Below are 22,698 nucleotides of genomic sequence, written 5' to 3'. Positions count from 1 at the left end.
AAGAGGTCAATGAGCAAAGCAGCAGAGAGGGTCACGGTGCACATTAACATGCTGTCACTGGGCAACTTTGACGTGACTTCCATTAATGTTTCGCTGCTGGGGTGCTTTTTACACTTCAAATAGTACCAATGACTTAAAGCTGGTGTTAATAGGTCAGCAGTGGCAGGGCGCATAGAAGCGCAAATGCGAGGGCGGTCGGGTCGGATGGACCTGCTGAGATTCACTTTAATATTCAGCGCACACACAGAGACGCCACACAGAACCAGACTACACAAACAGGACGGATGAGGACAAGCACCAACATGCATTCTGCACAAACGTTTGTTTCTCTTCAAGACTGTCGGAGCATAAACACATATTTTCTTTCAGAACATTTCACAAAGTACAATAACAAGAATTTATAAAAATTATCAAACAAAAACATTACATTTATAGTCATACATTGGCAGCTGTGATGGCCAGAATTTTTCTTTTGACTGAAAATCATAGTAAAATATAATATTGTTACATTTTATTCTGTGATTGACAACCAGTTAAGCCAAATTAATCATGATAGTGAGAATGAATTTGGAAAAACAAGTGATGAACTAAAATGAACTACGACCGCCCGACTCTCTCTCCTTGCCAACTCAGAACCTACAGGGAACAATAAGTCCACAAATAGTTAATGAGCCTTGAGACAAAAATTTGAAATGGGGCTCTTAGAATCGATGTGTCTACATCCTTCGAATATAAATGCCAAATTACATTCTGATCTAGTAATGAGTTCATTTTGTCACTTTCTGTTCCAAATCCTCCATGAAGAAACCGAGCATGATGGCAGACAGTGGGTCTCTCATGGTGAGTCCTTCTTTTTGCCTGCATATGGTGTTTCTGAATTGGAAGTATGTGGAAGTGGCGATGAAATGAAGTAGCTGAGTGATGTTCTGTACTATTAAATTTTTGCGTTTTTTGAGTGTCCTGTCTGCAATTAGCCTGTCGTGCACTATATGTGTGGTGGCCTGTGTGGGTGTTTTTGTGAAGAGTGAAATGACATCATGTGATATGATCATTTCATATTTCTGTACTTTTATGTTTGTGAGTTCTGTGGCAAGTTTTTTTGAGTTGTTTTGAGATCCGCAGGCGGGGCCCGAGGACCATCAACAGGGACGAGCGGGCGTACATGCACTCTACTACCTGGACTAGCATCTTGGAAGAGTGAATGGTCAGCAGAGGGCGTGACTCGCCTGTCAATCTGACAGGTGAGTCACACCTTCATCCATCAGCTGATAAAGACGCGTCACACCAACACCAGTGACTCCCTGACGAAGGCGCAAGTCTTCGCCAAATCACAGTATGGTTTAGGTAATTAAAACAACCTAAAGCAATTGTCTTGGATAAAAGAAAAAAATCAACCAATAAATTCTGATCTGTCCACAAATAACAATAAGGAGTACCAACTTTGGTTAGTGTCCTCTCCAAGAAGAAGAAGAAGAAAGTAAGCGAGAGCTTGAGACCTACCTGCAGGCGGTTTAAATATGGGACTCTGAGGACAGTGTTGTCATGTTATGAAAGAAACGTTTAGACAAATAAACTGACAGATATATAAACAAGATTAAATAAGGCAATAATCTTAATCCTTACATGGGTGTTGTCTTGGCTTGCTTTTTCCTGCGGTAAATGCACACGCTCAACATTGCAATGAGCACTGAGAGAACGAAGGTCGCGATCATCAAGGTCATCAGAACAAGACGGCCAGTGTCAGTCTCAAACCAACTGACGTTCTCTGTGGATCAAAGGCAAATATTGTGAACTTTATTTATTTATTTTTTTAAAATCATTATTTTGTATTTTGATTTTACAGAAGAATGAAAAAGTATCTGAACCTTTTGGAATTTCACACATTTCTGCAAAAATCAACATCAAATGTGATCTGATCTTTGTCAAAATCACACAGAATAAAATCAGTGTCTGCTTTAACTAAAACCACCCAAACATTTATAGGTTTTCATATTTCAATGAGGTTAGTATGTAAACAATGACAGAAGGAGGAAAAATAAGTAAGTGAACCGTCACATTTAATATTTTGTGGCCCCCCCTTTAGCAGAAAGGACTTCAACCAGATGATTCCTGTAGCTGCGGATCAGTCTGGCACATCGATCAGGACTAATCCCCTTCTTCTCTACAAAACAGCTTCCTGGGATATCTGGCATGAATCGCTGTCTTTAGGTCATGCCACAGCATTTCAATGGGCTTCAAGTCTAAAATTTGACTTGGCCACTCCAGAACATGTATTTTATCTTCTGTTGATATACTTCTGTGTTTTGGATCATTGTCTTGTTGCAGCATCCATCCTCTATTTAGCTTCAACTGTCTGACAGACGGCCTCAGGTTTTCCTGTGAAACATACTGATAAACCTTTGAATTCATTCTTCCATTAAAGATAGCAAGTTGTCCAGGCCCTGAGGCAGCAAACAGCCCCAAATCATGATGCTCCCTCAACCATGCTTCACGATGGGGATGAGGTGTTGATGTTGGTGAGCTGTTCCATTTTTCCTCCACACGTGGTGTTGTGTGTTACCCCCAAAAACACCCACTTTGGTTTCATCGGTCCACAAAATAGTTTGCCAAAACTTCTGTGGAGTGTCCAAGTTCCTTTTAGCCAACATTAAACAAGCAACAATGTTTTGTTTTTGTTTTTTTTTTTTTGATAGCAGTGGCTTCCTCCGTGAAGTCCTCCCATGAACACCATTCTTGGCCATAGTTTTACCTTTACATAAAGTTTATGTGTGCAAAGAGATATTGGCCTGTGCCAGTGATTTCTGCATGTCTTTAGCAGACACTCTACGATTCTTTCTTTACCTCTCTGAGTATTCTGCGCTGAACTCTTGGCGTCATCTTTGGTGGATGGCCACTCTGTGGGAGAGAAGCAACAGTGCCAAACTCTCTCCATTTGTAGACAACTTCTCTGACTGTCGATTGATGAACATCCAGACTTTTAGAGATGGTTTTGTATCCTTTCCCAGCTTTATACAAATCAACAATCCTTGATCGCAGGTCTTCAGACAGCTCTTTTGACCGAGCCATGATGTACATCAGACAATGATAAAATTAAAATGTTTGGTAAAATTTGGTTTCAATTGCTCTTTAAGTCTCGTTAGGCAGGGGGCTCGCTTACTTATTTTCCCCCTTCTGCCATTGCTTGCATGCTATCCTCATTAAAATATGAAAACCTATAAATGTTTGGGTGGTTTTAGGTAAAGCAGACACTGTATTTTCATCTTTGTGATTTCGACAAAGATCAGATCTTATATTTTCAGATTTTAAGCAGAAATGTGAGAAATTCATACGCAGAAATGTGAGAAATTAATAAAGGTTCAGATACTTTTTCATAACACTGGATATGTAGGCGAGATTATATTGTACTTATTGTAATTTTTGTAATATTTTACAAAAATCACCAGCTTATGTGATTACATGTTATGTCAAAGTTTCTGCATTGACCTTGTCACTATACTACAAGATTACAACATCATTATACAGTATATTCATACTAGGACTTTTTTGTCCAACCCAAAACACTTTGTACGCCTGTTTAATCACCACCAAGAATTTTCGCTGAGGTTTCATTTTTACCGTGTACCTGGCGGTTTTCCAGCACAAGTGGCAACATGCGACATTTCAGGGTCCTTCAAGGATGAAAAATCATTATCAGCATCCCCAAGTGATTTCCTGTTTAATTAGCAGATGCGCTCCAGGGGATGCAAGCGGAGACACTTTGGCACGACGGCGACCTGGGAGTCAATTGCTGGAGTCGTACGATCTCCCCCATAATAAATAACGCACAGTAGCTTAATGACACTTTTACTGGGTGATAGAGGACAACGTTTTAAAAAGGGCAGCATATCCAAATGCTACAGTCCTCTCACAGGTCACTGATAAAGATGATGGAGACAGATGAGGCGTCCTAATTGGATTAGCCGGGAATGTTGTAATGAAATTAATGGCGGGGCTTGACTATTAGCGTTTGGTGAAAAATAAGACAGTTTGCCCATTGGGACAAAGACAAAGCGTCAGTCACACGGGACAGCGGCCGTCAAGACCGCCCGGGTTTCTAATTGAAGCGACTCGGACGACTTTCACATTTCATTACCCTCATACGGAATAAAGCTCTTCATCCCTCAGGAGAAGGCAGAAAGGGAGCATCTCAGGGACCATTCACGCCACACTGTTTTGAACTGAAAACAGATTACAAATAGATGTTTTTGTTCACAGTTGTGAGGAAACTTGGCAATGGATGAATTGATGCGACTGGCTTGCGATTGACCACATTGGGTACATAAGGTAATGACACAGAACTCCTTTTCCTCTTATTGTGTAAACAGGAAGAGATTTCACTTTCATACCCCCAATAGCGTTGTTGATGTACCGTTGTGAGTTTTTCTTACCAGGCAGCACAACCAGGCTAATATTCCGCATTTTATTGAGCAACATGGTGGGATGTTCCACATAGCACGTGTACACGCCAGTGTCCGTGGTTGTCACTTTCTTCAGTGTCATAATGGCCGAGGGCACCATCCAGTCACTATCCTGAAATTTGAGTTGAAGTTAGTTGAGTTAACTTAGAGTTGAAGAAAAAGTTGGCCCCAAACAATGCTGATTTTTGTGTTAATTCATAGTATTTAACTCACTGCCTGTGATCATTTGCTGCCAATCTCTCCCAGTCAAAATGGATTGGATGTCTAACACATAAGCGGATTTTAAGGGTGGCCAGGCCCCCCATGGTGGCCGAAAAGTGTCATTGCATGAAATTTACTTTCTTATATATATAAAAGTTGTAAAGCAATAAAACTGCAGCAAAAATGAATGAAATGAACAAAAAACATTTTTTTAATAATGGGTCAAAATTATTTTTCGAACAGATCAGCAACTTCGATGTTCATTTCCTTCACATAAAAAAAAAAAAAAAAAAAAATAGGGGAGGGCAAGTTTATTTTTCAAATATTTTTTTTCTTTGATTGAAAATATGTTTTTTTTTTTTTATTGAAGCAACTTTTTGGGGGGATTGAATGATTTAGACACAAATTTCCTACCCATAATATGGCCCAAACACAAACAGCATTGCTTCAATCAGGGAAAACTTTTTCCCAAAAAAATGAAGTGTTCAAATCCATTTTTCAATCTCAAATATTTTTCGCATTCAAAAACTTTTTCAATTATTAATTTTTTTTTTTTTTTTTAATTGAAGTGAGTTTTCTTTTGGAAAATATCTATATATTTTGTGAAGCATCTTATTTTTTGATTGAATAATAAAGACAAAAGTGTTCTAGCCAAAATGTAGCCCAAACACAAATCAACATTACTCCAATCAAAAAAGTTACTTCATTCAATCAAAAAAAAAAAAAAAAAAAAAAATCAAAGAAAAATAGCTTTCACATGCATTTTTTTGAGTTTCAAATTTATTTTTGCATTCAAATACTTTTTTTTTGATTGAAATGACTTTTTTTTTTTGGTTGAAAATATATATGTTGATTGAAGCAATTTTTTTATTGAATAATAAAATACACAAATCTACCTCCACATGGCTCCGCCCAGGGGATACAATTTTTGATTGGGGTAACTACATTGGCACGACACCGGCGGGCGTACCATATTCAATGGATGACGATCTTGGCGAAAAGTATTGCCTAGGCAGCCTGTTTTAGAATTCCCCTCAAGAATGATGGGAAACAAAAAACGCTCATTGTCAACTTATTATTATAAATATTCTTGTAAGTTAATTTTATTGGTGACACTGCGTTTCGGGGTCATTAAAATGTTGTGCCCCCCCTGCTCCAAACGTCAAACTTCTCCTATGGTCTACCACTGTCAATGGCAGCCAACGAGTTAAATGAGTCCCCCCGTATAGCTTTGAAAAAGAAAATATATGCATTGCATTTATCTACCTATCTAGCGCTTGTTTTCACAGTACTCCTGCGCAGTTCTCCAAATAAGAGGTACAGTGGGCTTGCTTGAAGTGTTTGTCACTACCAGTTTAATTTTACTGTGAAGCTGGCACATAAACGCACATTTGAATAACGTGAAAATGTTTCTGGATTTCATTCATTTGCACCAACTCTGGATATTTGAAACCACGGCACCAGTAAATACTCCTAATTCAGAACAACATAGTTCAGAGACTAGCATTACTGCGAGAAATTAAGTCTAAGTAAAAAAACAAAACAAAAAAAACAAACACTATATGCACACATTGACATAAGTCAATAACCTAGATAACGCCGCCTGCAGAGAGCGAGGCAACAGTAACAACAACATACACGGGCGACACGAGGCGTAATGAGACGACAAGGGAGCAACGGATGAATTCTGACACCGAAATAGCATCACTATTACGAGACGGCGCTCGAAACAAATAAGCTGGTAAACAAACGCGGAGGTGGCGCTAAGGAGCAACAAAACAACCCCCAAAAAAGACATTACACCATGCAAATGATTTGGCCCCTGGGAGCTGCAGCACCTGCCAAGAAAGACCATTTCAATTTGAATGGATCAGAATTAAGAGGATTCCACCCGCCCAACCCCTCAAAAACAGACCAGGTTTGGCCAAAGCAGCATTTTGTATGCAAATCTGAAGGTTGGCAAAGCGAGCGGCCCCGATTGTGTCTGTGTCCTGCTGTCATTACCGCCGGGCTGCTGCGCACATGAATTTGCTGTCTGTCAAAACGGGATGCTGGGATGGCGCTTCGCTGCCTGCCCTAAATCCACCACACAGATAACGTGTATTCATACATATACACACGAGAACACACCCAAACACTCCTCCCCGTCGCTTCCTTGACCGCGGGACTGACAGTCAGTGCCGCAAAGCTGTCACTCACACTGACAGGAAGCAAGGACGCTGGCAGGTACTGAATACTAGCAAGTAAGCACACACGCCATCATTCACATTACGCCGTTGGATTGATTGGAATAAAACCTTGCATAGGAGTGAAACCTTAAAAAGCAAATAAACAGAAAAGAGAAAAATGATGCAATGGCTTGTCTGGCCTTGTTCATGTGTGCAGTAAAGTGGGGTTATCAGTGACGTGCGGTCAGGGGAGGCAGGTGAGGCAGAGCCTCACCTGTTATCATGACAAAAAAAGAATTATAGCATCAAATTTATATTAATATTTGTCCATTGCTCTTTATTTATGACTCATTTCAAACATTTTTTATAGTCAAAATCGCTGAATTTGCCTATTTCCTGTTCAAATAAAGAAATGAAACGAGAGGTGCGGCAGCAACGAGTAAAGCCTCACCTCTGATTGCGCAATCCTTAACAAACTGGGTTGATACATAGAAATGGAGCGTGCTGGTTGCCGTACATCTGCATGTCGCCATTATAATGTTTCCAGATACGTTTATTTGACCTGATTTTCCTCAGTCTGGCTAATGTCTTTAACCCTTAAAGTTTAATGTTTGTTAGCGACATATTTAGTTTTGCTGATGGGAAATAAAACCGCAGTGAAAAGACACAGGCTGCGGCAGATAGTACTCTGCCGCACTGCAAACTGCGGTCAAGCCACCCTCCACTCGTTAAAACGAAGTCAAGCTAGCCACCCCTCATTTGGATCATTGTGTGCATTACGGTAATGCAACGCGCTGGCTTCCTAATGGTGCAACTTGCTGTATTCATAATGGAACGCGGTGGCTGCCCATTTCCGCTGTCATTTCGCCTGATTTCAAAAATTGATTAAAAAAAATCTGGCTGATATCCCGGGACGGTTCCACTTCTGAGGTATACTAGAGTACCCCAAGACTCGAACTAAAGTACTCTGATAAAATTCTGATGTATCATTTCAAAATAAAAGTACTTTGAAAATTGCCAATTTTTGCTGTCATTTCGCCTGATTTAAAAAATTAATTAAAAAAAATCTGGCTGATATCCCGAGACGGTTCCACTTCTGAGGTACACTACCCTACCCCAAGACTCGAACTAAAGTACTCTGATAAAATTCTGATGTATCATTTTAAAATAAAAGTACTTTGAAAAATGCCCATTTTTGCTGTCATTTCGCCTGATTTCAAAAATTGATTAAAAAAAATCTGGCTGATATCCCGAGACGGTTCCACTTCAGAGGTATACTAGACTACCCCAAGACTCGAACTAAAGTACTCTGATAAAATTCTGATGTATCATTTCAAAATAAAAGTACTTTGAAAATTGTCAATTTTTGCTGTCATTTCGCCTGATTTCAAAAATTAATTAAAAAAAATCTGGCTGATATCCCGAGACGGTTCCACTTCTGAGGTACACTACACTACCCCAAGACTCGAACTAAAGTACTCTGATAAAATTCTGATGTATCATTTTAAAATAAAAGTACTTTGAAAATTGTCAATTTTTGCTCTCATTTCGCCTGATTTCAAAAATTGATTAAAAAAAATCTGGCTGATATCCCGAGACGGTTCCACTTCTGAGGTATACTAGACTACCCCAAGACTCGAACTAAAGTACTCTGATAAAATTCTGATGTATCATTTCAAAATAAAAGTACTTTGAAAATTGTCAATTTTTGCTGTCATTTCGCCTGATTTCAAAAATTAATTTAAAAAAATCTGCCTGATATCCCGAGACGGTTCCACTTCAGAGGTATACTAGACTACCCCAAGACTCGAACTAAAGTACTCTGATAAAATTCTGATGTATCATTTCAAAATAAAAGTACTTTGAAAATTGCTTATTTTGGCTGTCATTTCGCCTGATTTCAAAATTTGATTAAAAAAAATCTGGCTGATATCCCGAGACGGTTCCACTTCAGAGGTATACTAGACTACCCCAAGACTCGAACTAAAGTACTCTGATAAAATTCTGATGTATCATTTCAAAATAAAAGTACTTTGAAAATTGCTTATTTTGGCTGTCATTTCGCCTGATTTAAAAAATTAATTTAAAAAAATCTGGCTGATATCCCGAGACGGTTCCACTTCTGAGGTACACTACCCTACCCCAAGACTCGAACTAAAGTACTCTGATAAAATTCTGATGTATCATTTCAAAATAAAAGTACTTTGAAAATTGCTTATTTTGGCTGTCATTTCGCCTGATTTCAAAAATTGATTTAAAAAAATCTGGCTGATATCCCGAGACGGTTCCACTTCAGAGGTATACTAGACTACCCCAAGACTCGAACTAAAGTACTCTGATAAAATTCTGATGTATCATTTCAAAATCATATCTGCCTCATAGTTCTGAGAACAAGGGTTGGTTCAAGTCATGGCTCCGGCCTTGCTGTATGACACTTCTAAAATACAGGATTGGTGAAAAGGTGTCTCCTTGTACAGTAGGAGTGAAATCCTCCACCCACTGCGGTCCTTTGTGGAATTAGTTTGGTGACCGCTGATCTAAAGTCCCTTTTGAAAAGCGAGGACATTACAGTTTGCATACTTTCTATGTTATCCGTGTGTGTGTTGTTTTTTATGGCCCTCTACGGTTTCCTTGCACGATCCTAAAAACAAACATGTAAGGCAAATTGAACACTCCAAATTGTACGTATGTTTGTTTAATAGTGCAAGTTCAGGGTATACCTTTCTTACTGTTAATGGTGAACTGACAAAGGCTCCATCACCCTGGCAGCCCTCGTAAGGATAACCAGCAAAGAGGATGAATGAATTAAAAAAAAAAAAAAAAAAACATGATATTACAGTTGTAAACAAGGGTGAAAGTGGCTAGAATTTCTTGCTGGAACTCCCCGACGTGAAGGTCGCTACGGAGCCAGAAATTTTATTTAATTTTTTTCTTTCATTTTATTTTATTTTATTTTATTTTTTTTTGGGGGGGGGGGGGGGGTGTCAAACCTCTTAAACTACTGAAATGCAAAGAAAACTGTTTTAGCACAGTTATTTGTATAACACATACAAAAACTGATTTTCATTCAAAATTGTATTTTTTCAATGATATGCAAAATAAAAGTTAACAAAAACAGCTAAAACCCCAACCTTCATCTTCTAATTTTTATTTTCCGTTATTTCCTCACATACTAAATGCCAAATCTCAATTTTAACTAGTAAAGAACATAGGAAACATTAAAATTGAAGTCAATATAAACAAATACTTATTTTTAAATGATAATAAAGATATAAGTAACATACATTCAGAAAAATAAGTACAAATGACTTATATTATGCAGAGTGAAATTAAATATAGTTTGAACATTGACTTTTTTAAATCATAATGAAATGAATGAATGAATAAATGAATCAGTAGCCTAAAATAAAAGAACAAATATAAGTCCAAAGGGCACATTGACAGCTAAGATGTTCTGTACCTCCCCATCAGAGCAAATAAAACTAAATATGATAAATAAGCCTCCTCAACTCTTTCGTTGCTCTTAAAGATTTGATCCATTTTATGTTGCATTGCCTTTTTTTTGTCGCATCAATTCAACGACTTTTTATTTTTTTTATTTTTTAATTGCTGTTCCAGAAAACATGCACATTTGTACCAATCAGAGCTAACTACCTCTGCTGATAACATGTCAGTATGTCAGCCAATTGAACGGATAAATGAGTACAGCCGTTTTGCTTTGCTGCGTGCATTTTCACATTGACGTGACTCATCATCGTCAGACTCGGATAACTACAGGAGCTGGGGAAACCTCCATGCCGTCCGCGGAATAAAACAAATTATAAATATTGGTGGAAACGAATTACGCTACACAAGCACTTTATTATGCTTGTTGTTAACACTTGTGTATGTAAATCTGATGTTGGTAGATTGTTTTCTTCTTGGCATGTGTGGCAGCTTAGCATTTTTTTTTTTTTTTTTTTTTTTACATAGCGTTTTGACAGTTGCCGTCATATTTTCGGAATCAAAGCAGAGTGTACCAGAACAGCATTCCGGCCCTGAATTTAATACCAGAACTGCGTTCTGGCCCTGAATCTTATACCGGAACTGTGTTCATGACCGTTCTGGCCCACTTTCACCCCTAGTTGTAAATGATGTTTTGAATTTTAATTTAAAAGTGTCACATATAAAAGACAGCAATTTATGAATTCATCCTTGTCTAAACTTCCCACCCAACATAACATGACACCCAATGATGTTTTTATTTTGACTGTTCTTTGATAGATCCAATGAATATATATACATACATATATATATATATATATATATATATATATATATATATATATATATATATATATATATATATATATATATATATATATATATATATATATATCAATGACACATAAAAAGCATGCTTATGCACAACATATAATGCATAATAATTGTTTCCTTTTGGCAATTTTCAACTCCTGTTCATTCGTTCCTAGGCGCTGTTAATGGTACCACTTATTGAAGCCATCCCCCTGGATCAAAGAGCAGTCAAAATAAAAACATCATTGGGTGTCATGTTATGTTGGGTGGGAACTTTAGACAAGGATATATGCATAAATTGCTGTCTTTTATATTTGAGGCTTTTAAATTAAAAATCAGAACATATCATTCACCACTGGAATTCATGTATTTTTATGTTATGTGTGATACACACACTCGGATAACATACAAAGTATGCAAATTATAGTGTCCTCGCTTTTCAAAAGGGACTTTAGACAGTGGCGCCTCCAGAAATTTTTGATAGGGGTGGCCAGATGGGGCCACTTAAAATCTTGGGGTGGCCAAAACTAAAAGCCATAATTTCAGGTTTTCATTATATTATTGCAGTACAAAGGTCAGGAGAAAACTATCAGAAAGACTTAAGGACACGGCTACTGATATACTTTGGTGTATTGTGTAATATTTGATGCTACTAATGATTTAATGTGCATTGTCCATAACTGGCCAGTCAACATTTTAAGTTCCACAACAATTCTGTTTTATTGTGTTATGTATATATTAGGCATAAGGTGTACATTTAACTAGGGCTGTCAAACGATTAAAATTTTTAATTGAGTTAATCACAGCTTAAAAAATAATTAATCGCAATTCAAACCACCTCTAAAATATGCCATATTTTTCTGTTGAAAATTGTTATTACTCCTATTTATTTTTTTATTACTATTGTTGAAATGGAAAGATAAGACAAGACGGCTACAGTGGGGAGAACAAGTATTTAATACACAGTCAATGGGAAAACCCATTGGCAGTGTATCAAATACTTGTTCTTCCCACTGTATATACATTCAACATACTGTACATAAGTACTGTATTTTTTTATTATAACAATAAATCCACCAGATGGCATTAACATTATGAACATTATTTCTGTGAAAGGGATCCACAGGTAGAAAGACTTGTAATTCTTAAAGGATAAATGTGAGTTTGTATATTGTGACTAAATATTGCCATCTAGTGTATTTGTTGAGCTTTCAGTAAATGTTACTGTAGCGACTTAACTGTCCTGCCCAAATGCATGATGGGAAGTGGTGCAACCATGACTGTGTGTGGTGCCTGCAAATGCTATATCTTCTCTGCGTAAGAAAAAGATCAACTCCTGTCATTCTTCCCCACGTTGCTTCCCACAATATTTATAGTTGCTGTGGGAGAGATGACTAAGCTTTTGGCAATTAAACGCACGGCCCCAATGAATGCTTGTATCTACTCCACTCACTTGACACTGCCTCTTTTCTCTGTATATAAGTAAAACGGCGCCATTGTAGGGTGTTTGCGGCAATGCTTGAATGAGTCCTACCGTAAATGCGTTAATTGCGATAAATACAGTATTTTCACGTGATTAATTAAATTAATTACCGCCCATTAACACGATAAATATGACAGCCCCACATTTAACAAAACAAAATAAAAGCATTCATTTGGGATGAAATGCATAACTGATGCGACAACAATTCAACGATATACTGGCAAGCGGGGTGGCCAGTGGGGTGGCCAACCAATTTATAGGGGTGGCTGTGGCCACCGCTGGCGGCGCACTGACTTCGGCGCACTGACTTTAGATCAGCGGTCACCAAACTAATTCCACAAAGGACCGCAGTGGGTGGAGGATTTCACTCCTACTGGACAAGGAGACACCTTTTCACCAATCCTGTGTTTTAGAAGTGTCATACAGCAAGGCCGGAGCCATGACTTGAACCTTGTTCTCAGAACTATGAGGCAGATATGATTTTGAAATGATACATCAGAATTTTATCAGAGTACTTTAGTTCAAGTCTTGGGGTTGTCTAGTATACTCCAGAAGTGGAACCGTCCCGGGATATCAGGCAGATTTTTTTGAATTAATTTTTGAAATCATGCGAAATGACAAGCAAAAATGTGCAATTTTCAAAGTACTTTTATTTTTAAATGATACATCAGAATTTTATCAGAATACTTTAGTTCGAGTCTTTGGGTAGTGTAGTATACCTCAGAAGTGGAACCGTCTCGGGATATCAGCCAGATTTTTGTTTATTAATTTTTGAAATCAGGCGAAATGAGAGCAAAAATTGACAATTTTCAAAGTACTTTTATTTTGAAATGATACATCAGAATTTTATCAGAGTACTTTAGTTCGAGTCTTGGGGTAGTCTAGTATACCTCAGAAGTGGAACCGTCTCGGGATATCAGGCAGATTTTTTTTAATCAATTTTTGAAATCAGGCGAAATGACAGCAAAAATGGGCATTTTTCAAAGTACTTTTATTTTAAAATGATACATCAGAATTTTATCAGAGTACTTTAGTTCGAGTCTTGGGGTAGTGTAGTGTACCTCAGAAGTGGAACCGTCTCGGGATATCAGCCAGATTTTTTTGAATTAATTTTTGAAATCAGGCGAAATGACAGCAAAAATAGGCATTTTTCAAAGTACTTTTATTTTGAAATGATACATCAGAATTTTATCAGAGTACTTTAGTTCGAGTCTTGGGGTAGTCTAGTATACCTCTGAAGTGGAACCGTCTCGGGATATCAGGCAGATTTTTTTAAATTAATTTTTGAAATCAGGCGAAATGACAGCAAAAATTGACAATTTTCAAAGTACTTTTATTTTGAAATGATACATCAGAATTTTATCAGAGTACTTTAGTTCGAGTCTTGGGGTAGTCTAGTATACCTCAGAAGTGGAACCGTCTCGGAATATCAGCCAGATTTTTTTTAATCAATTTTTGAAATCAGGCGAAATGAGAGCAAAAATTGACAATTTTCAAAGTACTTTTATTTTAAAATGATACATCAGAATTTTATCAGAGTACTTTAGTTCGAGTCTTGGGGTAGTGTAGTGTATCTCAGAAGTGGAATTGTCTCGGGATATCAGCCAGATTTTTTTTAATTAATTTTTGAAATCAGGCGAAATGACAGCAAAAATTGACAATTTTCAAAGTACTTTTATTTTGAAATGATACATCAGAATTTTATCAGAGTACTTTAGTTCGAGTCTTGGGGTAGTGTAGTATACCTCAGAAGTGGAATCGTCTCGGGATATCAGCCAGATTTTTTTTATTAATTTTTGAAATCAGGCGAAATGACAGCCAAAATAAGCAATTTTCAAAGTACTTTTATTTTGAAATGATACATCAGAATTTTATCAGAGTACTTTAGTTCGAGTCTTGGGGTAGTCTAGTATACCTCAGAAGTGGAACCGTCTCGGGATATCAGCCAGATTTTTTTTAATCAATTTTTGAAATCAGGCGAAATGAGAGCAAAAATTGACAATTTTCAAAGTACTTTTATTTTAAAATGATACATCAGAATTTTATCAGAGTACTTTAGTTCGAGTCTTGGGGTAGTGTAGTGTACCTCAGAAGTGGAACCGTCTCGGGATATCAGCCAGATTTTTTTAAATTAATTTTTGAAATCAGGCGAAATGACAGCAAAAATAGGCATTTTTCAAAGTACTTTTATTTTGAAATGATACATCAGAATTTTATCAGAGTACTTTAGTTCGAGTCTTGGGGTAGTGTAGTGTATCTCAGAAGTGGAATCGTCTCGGGATATCAGCCAGATTTTTTTAAATTAATTTTTGAAATCAGGCGAAATGACAGCAAAAATTGACAATTTTCAAAGTACTTTTATTTTGAAATGATACATCAGAATTTTATCAGAGTACTTTAGTTCGAGTCTTGGGGTAGTCTAGTATACCTCTGAAGTGGAACCGTCTCGGGATATCAGCCAGATTTTTTTTAATCAATTTTTGAAATCAGGCAAAATGAGAGCAAAAATTGACAATTTTCAAAGTACTTTTATTTTGAAATGATACATCAGAATTTTATCAGAGTACTTTAGTTCGAGTCTTGGGGTAGTCTAGTATACCTCAGAAGTGGAACCGTCTCGGGATATCAGCCAGATTTTTTTTAATCAATTTTTGAAATCAGGCGAAATGACAGCAAAAATGGGCATTTTTCAAAGTACTTTTATTTTAAAATGATACATCAGAATTTTATCAGAGTACTTTAGTTCGAGTCTTGGGGTAGTGTAGTGTACCTCAGAAGTGGAACCGTCTCGGGATATCAGCCAGATTTTTTTAAATTAATTTTTTAAATCAGGCGAAATGACAGCAAAAATGGGCATTTTTCAAAGTACTTTTATTTTGAAATGATACATCAGAATTTTATCAGAGTACTTTAGTTCGAGTCTTGGGGTAGTCTAGTATACCTCAGAAGTGGAACCGTCTCGGGATATCAGGCAGATTTTTTTAAATCAATTTTTGAAATCAGGCGAAATGACAGCAAAAATGGGCATTTTTCAAAGTACTTTTATTTTAAAATGATACATCAGAATTTTATCAGAGTACTTTAGTTCGAGTCTTGGGGTAGTGTAGTGTACCTCAGAAGTGGAACCGTCTCGGGATATCAGCCAGATTTTTTTAAATTAATTTTTTAAATCAGGCGAAATGACAGCAAAAATGGGCATTTTTCAAAGTACTTTTATTTTGAAATGATACATCAGAATTTTATCAGAGTACTTTAGTTCGAGTCTTGGGGTAGTCTAGTATACCTCAGAAGTGGAACCGTCTCGGGATATCAGGCAGATTTTTTTAAATCAATTTTTGAAATCAGGCGAAATGACAGCAAAAATGGGCATTTTTCAAAGTACTTTTATTTTAAAATGATACATCAGAATTTTATCAGAGTACTTTAGTTCGAGTCTTGGGGTAGGGTAGTGTACCTCAGAAGTGGAACCGTCTCGGGATATCAGCCAGATTTTTTTTAATTAATTTTTTAAATCAGGCGAAATGACAGCAAAAATTGGCAATTTTCAAAGTACTTTTATTTTGAAATGATACATCAGAATTTTATCAGAGTACTTTAGTTCGAGTCTTGGGGTACTCTAGTATACCTCAGAAGTGGAACCGTCCCGGGATATCAGCCAGATTTTTTTTAATCAATTTTTGAAATCAGGCGAAATGACAGCGGAAATGGGCAGCCACCGCGTTCCATTATGAATACAGCAAGTTGCACCATTAGGAAGCCAGCGCGTTGCATTACCGTAATGCACACAATGATCCAAATGAGGGGTGGCTAGCTTGACTTCGTTTTAACGAGTGGAGGGTGGCTTGACCGCAGTCACTGGGCAAGGGGGCGTACGTGAAACTGGACTTTCCGTTAAAAGTGGACGCGGTTAACACAACGCCGGTGTTGTCCGGAGCTAAAAGGTTTGCTTCAAACTACGGGACAGAGGATAACTCGCGCTTTTCAAACGGACTAGTACACCCGAAAAGACTGTCTATGTGGCTGTCCTTCGAAAAATCGCCTTTGCTGCTTTCCCTGCCTTTTCTTCTCAACTTGTGCCAATGTCTGGACTAACACGAGATATTGTGACATTAAAAAACTACCACGAAGCCTCAGCGAACATGAGAGCTCGACCACTCGCATTCAAAGCCTGTTTGCTTTAAAAACTTTTGGAAGCTCAAGGATCGATTTGGCTTTGACGAACAGCGGAAGCTCAACGGTAGCATCCTCAAAAGCTAAGGTAAAGAAAAGAGTTTGAAAGACCTCATTAATGCAACCTGCATCCTAGCTAAACAGGAGTTAACATTTCGTGGTAACGATGAGCGTGTAGCTCTTCTAAAAGTGGCATATATGTAGAACGATTACATGGTTTTGCTGAGAAAGATGAAAGGTTAGCTAGACATTTGGACACATCCACTGTGTTTTCTGGCTTGTCAAATAGAACACAGAACGATCTAATTGAAGCAATCCTCTCCATTGAGGCGGAGAGATTTTTTTTTTTTTTTAAAGTAAAGGAAAATAAGGAGGACTTTTACTAAAAGGGCGTAGGTTTGCATAGGGACGGTAGGGACATAACACTACCAACTTTTCAGCATGCTAAAATTGTCCCCACCAACTTTTAAGCAACCTTACCTTTTTTGCATGATAAAATGTTCAGTAATATAGAGAATTTAGATCTTTCAATAGTTCCATATGTTGTAAGGATAGAATTGGCCCTACCATTATTAAGTGAATTATTTTCACTATGTTTATGTTTGCTAATAAAAACCAGACATTTATTCAGGAAGTTTTCAAAATGTTTCTTTAGTATTTTTTGAAAACAAAGGTTTGAATTGAACAGTGTATCATCTAAACCAATGCACGTAAAAGTTATTATCAGTAGATAAGGATTTATTTTGCATTGATCATTTTGCCAATTAATTAATTAGGTTCATATACATTAGAAATGTGGCCCTTTGCCCCCTTCATCCAATCTGTTTGGTCTAATTAATGTCCCGTCCCCAGCAAAAAGTGTACCTACATGCAGGTTATGCTGTTATATCGTCCCTACGAATGTTGAGACAAAACCTATGCCCTTCCAAAGTAACGCCGGTTTTTGTGGTGAAGGACAGGCGCAAGACCACAAACAGTTTTCATTTCAATCTTATTAAAAAAAAAAAATAAAAATAAAAAAAAAAGAGCTTGGACCAAGAAAAATACAATAGAATATTTAAAAACTAAATTTTGGCCTTAAATAAAATATTATTTTTCTTTTCACACTTTTTGTTTAGCAATCTGTAATAAATTGATTAAAGTTTCAGAATTAAAAGTTTTAAAAACAACTGAATATTTCACTAAAGGTCAGAATTGAATTCTGTGGTTTTGTACACCACTCTTTACTCTCATTTATGTTGCATTAATTATAGAATGGTGACGGCCAACACATTGAGGGTGTAGAGCAAATGCATGTTATTTTCTTACTTTTACGTATCGATAATATGTACCGTGTGTGCCTGTTTTGTGAAGAATGCTGATGAGATATGAAATAACCAGTAGCCAATTGAATAAGCTACCCTTTTTGGTTTCTATATTTGGAAATCTGACACTAAAGGAGTCAGTGCCTCACCAACCATGAACCTCACCGCACGTCACTGGGTTATATACTGTATTATTTCTGTTTTAGAGTCAACTATTCAAGGAGGGATGGAGTTTTTGGAATCATTTCAGTATGATAATTAGTATTAATCTGGTCTATTATAATACATTTATTTTATTATTTTACTACATTTGTCATGCAAAATGTTTAATATAGTGTCTCTGATTTTTTGGGGTAAATGATTAATTGCATTTTTTCCTTTTTTGGCGGCACAGTGGGTTCTGTCTCAAAGATCTGAGATTAAAGATTGAATCCTGGGCTACGGTCTTACTTTGTGGGTACTCTGGTTACCTCTCATGTCCCCAAAACATGTGTTGTGGGTTGTTTGGACACTGTAAATTATCCCTAGAAAGGAGGTGTAAGCGTGAAAATTGTGGGTTCTTTTTACTTGTAGGTTACGATTTGCTGGCAATTTTGTTTTTTCAATTAATTGCATTTTTTAAATCATATTTTATGTATTATTGTACAATGTATTGTTTTTTTGTTTGATGTATTGTAAAAAAAAATATGAAATTTAAATACATTTTACATATAAACTTTTCTTATCACTATACCTGTTTTTTTTTTTTAATTTATATGAAATGTTTATGAAATGTCCTTTCTGAAAAGAAATGTTATTTTTTCTATTAGACCGAAAATGATAATGATCTTTTTAAAATATTATTCTTGATTACATATGTTTTTGTGTAAAAATTTTCTCCGCAGCATTCACAGAGTAATCGTTGTTTGAAGAAGACTTGAATGAGGATGTCGACACTGCTTTGACTTTTGACCCTCTTCAATAGCGCGCAAAATCAATACAGTTATTGATTTGACATTTTGTATTGTCTGCCTGGCCTGTGATGTTGACTTTGAAGCTGGCTCGCACCTGCCAATTCATCAACTTTTGCCTGCTTGGCACATTCACTGTCAAAGTGTGACATTCATTTCCCCCGAGCTGCGACTTGAGCACAGCAGTTGAATTATTCAATGTTTGTTTTGCCGAGCAGTCAAAAGAAAACATCATTACAAATCTACGCGCATCATTGCTTTGAGGTCGCCTTGCTCTTGTCCAGACCTCATTAGGCCACCCTTCTTTAAGTAGGCGAGCTTCACTCCCGCAGCGAGGGGTCAGTCAAGTGTGAAGACGGGAAAAATCAAAGAAGCAGCTTGACATGAGACACGACAGGAGAAATTGATGACACGGCTACAACAAAGACACTACAAAATAAAAGACTTCATATAAAAAGGACAATTCTCCACTCACCTCCTTGTACCAGAAGTAGTTGGGCTCCTCAGAAGCAGTGGCTGAGCACTTGAGCATTATGTCGTCTCCTTGCCTTACACGAAGCTCCTGTGACAGGCCCAGGAAGCTGATGGAGCCCTCCCTGGAGAGCTGCACGTCTCCTAGATCTAAAATCAAACATAAAATCAAGCAGACTGGTTTTATTTCAAGCGACATAGGTGTATTTATTTCGAGCAACATGGTTGTATTTTTATCTTCAAGTAGACATGTATGCATTTTTTTTCAAAATTTCAAGCAGTTTCAGATGTGTTAATAAAATCTCTGAGGCTCTCATCAACATACCCCAAGGATCACAAAAAAGCAAGGCAGTAAAAGTATTTTCACTTGCAGAAGCAGTAGTAGGTCTACGTACAGAGTGCGTATATGCATGCACTGAAACAAACTTTGCACAACGGAGGGAGAGAAAGAGAGAGAGACAGAGAGAGAGAAATGTCCAGTGACAGCAAAAAATCAAGAAATCGCTTTGGATTATTTTTTAAAATACCGTATTGGCCCGAATATAAGACGGTGTTGTTGCATTGAAATAAGACTGAAAAAGTGGGGGTCGCTTTATATTCGCGGTCTAGACGTTATACCCATTCACGACGCTAGATGGCGCCAGATATCATTGAAGCGATATTCTGTCATGACAGATCTCAGCTACTCTCAAGTTTAACCAGTTTGCATTATTATATTGCAATGTTTTTCCTTATTCAGATTTGTTTCAAGACTACAGTTACAGTTAGACTTCACTTTGATGGTTAATGCAGTTATTGCAATTTGTTGTTTTATCACAATAGATTGGTTAGGGTTTATTTACATTTCAAAAGCCAGAAGCCATTCATTTACGAATGTGATTACACTTTAGTTTACATATTTAATTGTTCAAATATTAAGATTTGAATGAGGCAAAATAACATACTTTTTTTGTCAAATACAGTGCCTTGCAAAAGTATTCGGCCCCCTTGAATCTTGCAACCTTTCGCCACATTTCAGGCTTCAAACATAAAGATATGAAAATTAATTTTTTTGTCAAGAATCAACAACAAGTGGGACACAATCGTGAAGTGGAACAACATTTATTGGATAATTTAAACTTTTTTAACAAATAAAAAACTGAAAAGTGGGGCGTGCAATATTATTCGGCCCCTTTACTTTCAGTGCAGCAAACTCACTCCAGAAGTTCAGTGAGGATCTCTGAATGATCCAATGTTGTCCTAAATGACCGATGATGATAAATAGAATCCACGTGTGTGTAATCAAGTCTCCGTATAAATGCACCTGCTTTGTGATAGTCTCAGGGTTCTGTTTAAAGTGCAGAGAGCATTATGAAAACCAAGGAACACACCAGGCAGGTCAGAGATACTGTTGTGGAGAAGTTTAAAGCCGGATTTGGATACAAAAAGATTTCCCAAGCTTTAAACATCTCAAGGAGCACTGTGCAAGCCATCATATTGAAATGGAAGGAGCATCAGACCACTGCAAATCTACCAAGACCCGGCCGTCCTTCCAAACTTTCTTCTCAAACAAGGAAAAAACTGATCAGAGATGCAGCCAAGAGGCCCATGATCACTCTGGATGAACTGCAGAGATCTACAGCTGAGGTGGGAGAGTCTGTCCATAGGACAACAATCAGTCGTACACTGCACAAATATGGCCTTTATGGAAGAGTGGCAAGAAGAAAGCCATTTCTCCAAGATATCCATAAAAAGTCTCGTTTAAAGTTTGCCACAAGCCACCTGGGAGACACACCAAACATGTGGAAGAAGGTGCTCTGGTCAGATGAAACCAAAATTGAACTTTTTGGCCACAATGCAAAACGATATGTTTGGCGTAAAAGCAACACAGCTCATCACCCTGAACACACCATCCCCACTGTCAAACATGGTGGTGGCAGCATCATGGTTTGGGCCTGCTTTTCTTCAGCAGGGACTGGGAAGATGGTTAAAATTGACGGGAAGATGGATGCAGCCAAATACAGGAACATTCTGGAAGAAAACCTGTTGGTATCTGCACAAGACCTGGGACTGGGACGGAGATTTATCTTCCAACAGGACAATGATCCAAAACATAAAGCCAAATCTACAATGGAATGGTTCAAAAATAAAACGTATCCAGGTGTTAGAATGGCCAAGTCAAAGTCCAGACCTGAATCCAATCGAGAATCTGTGGAAAGAGCTGAAGACTGCTGTTCACAAACACTCTCCATCCAACCTCACTGAGCTAGAGCTGTTTTGCAAGGAAGAATGGGCAAGAATGTCAGTCTCTCGATGTGCAAAACTGATAGAAACATACCCCAAGCGACTTGCAGCTGTAATTGGAGCAAAAGGTGGCGGCACAAAGTGTTAACGCAAGGGGGCCGAATAATATTGCACGCCCCACTTTTCAGTTTTTTATTTGTTAAAAAAGTTTAAATTATCCAATAAATTTTGTTCCACTTCACGATTCTGTCCCACTTGTTGCTGATTCTTGACAAAAAATTAAAATTTTATATCTTTATGTTTGAAGCCTGAAATGTGGCGAAAGGTTGCAAGGTTCAAGGGGGCCGAATACTTTTGCAAGGCACTGTATATTGTTATAATCATTCGTTTCAGATGTACTGTAATTATTTTCTGTATAAAAATTAATTTGGCGTTAAAAGTATTTTTTCAAACTCGAGTCTTGAAAAAGAAAAGAAGATCTTATAATCAGGGCCGTCTTATATTCGGGCCAATACTATAAATTTATTAATGTAAAACAAAATACTGAAATTCTACATTGATTTTAGCATGTCGAGTTTTGACCCCTGGGCTAATGGCGAGGCACTGTTTAAGTGACTAGTGTTAAAGCTGAGAAGTGCAAGAGAATGTAGGCTGAAATAAAGCTTCTTGTGCGGGGCAGGCCATATTCAATATTTTCATGAGTAAGTAAATACTACGCAGTGTAGGTGCTCACTGTACTTTAACTTTGCTGAATACAGATGTGACTTCACATGCAATGTTCAGTTTTCTTCATTCAACCCAAATTCTTTTTTGTTTTGTCAAACTTTTCACATTTTTACCTTAGACGAAACTTAAATTTCAGACTTCTACATTGTATTTACTATGATGTCGGTTTGCAACTAGAGGGAGAGCTCTCGAGCCGCATTTTTTAATCCCTTATTCTGAGTATGATTAACTCAAATAAGAAAACTTCTT

General features: G+C 37.3%; 1 protein-coding gene across 1 annotated transcript in view; it reads right to left on the bottom strand.

Moving 5' to 3' along the window:
* Window positions 1-22,698, bottom strand: part of si:ch211-79k12.1 (uncharacterized protein LOC568891 homolog) — a 32,407-nt gene that overhangs the window by 5,502 nt on the left and 4,207 nt on the right. The window contains exons 5-7 of the mRNA XM_057834163.1: window positions 19,505-19,650; window positions 4,428-4,569; window positions 1,624-1,765 (exon numbers count right to left, since the gene is read on the bottom strand). Coding sequence (XP_057690146.1) covers window positions 1,624-1,765; window positions 4,428-4,569; window positions 19,505-19,650 — 430 coding nt within the window. The remainder of the gene's footprint in view (window positions 1-1,623; window positions 1,766-4,427; window positions 4,570-19,504; window positions 19,651-22,698) is intronic.

The sequence above is a fragment of the Corythoichthys intestinalis genome, chromosome 4 (assembly GCF_030265065.1).
Source record: "Corythoichthys intestinalis isolate RoL2023-P3 chromosome 4, ASM3026506v1, whole genome shotgun sequence".
Taxonomy (NCBI): domain Eukaryota; kingdom Metazoa; phylum Chordata; class Actinopteri; order Syngnathiformes; family Syngnathidae; genus Corythoichthys; species Corythoichthys intestinalis.
The sequence above is the reverse complement of the archived record's forward strand: the minus strand, read 5'-3'. Positions and strand labels throughout refer to the sequence as shown.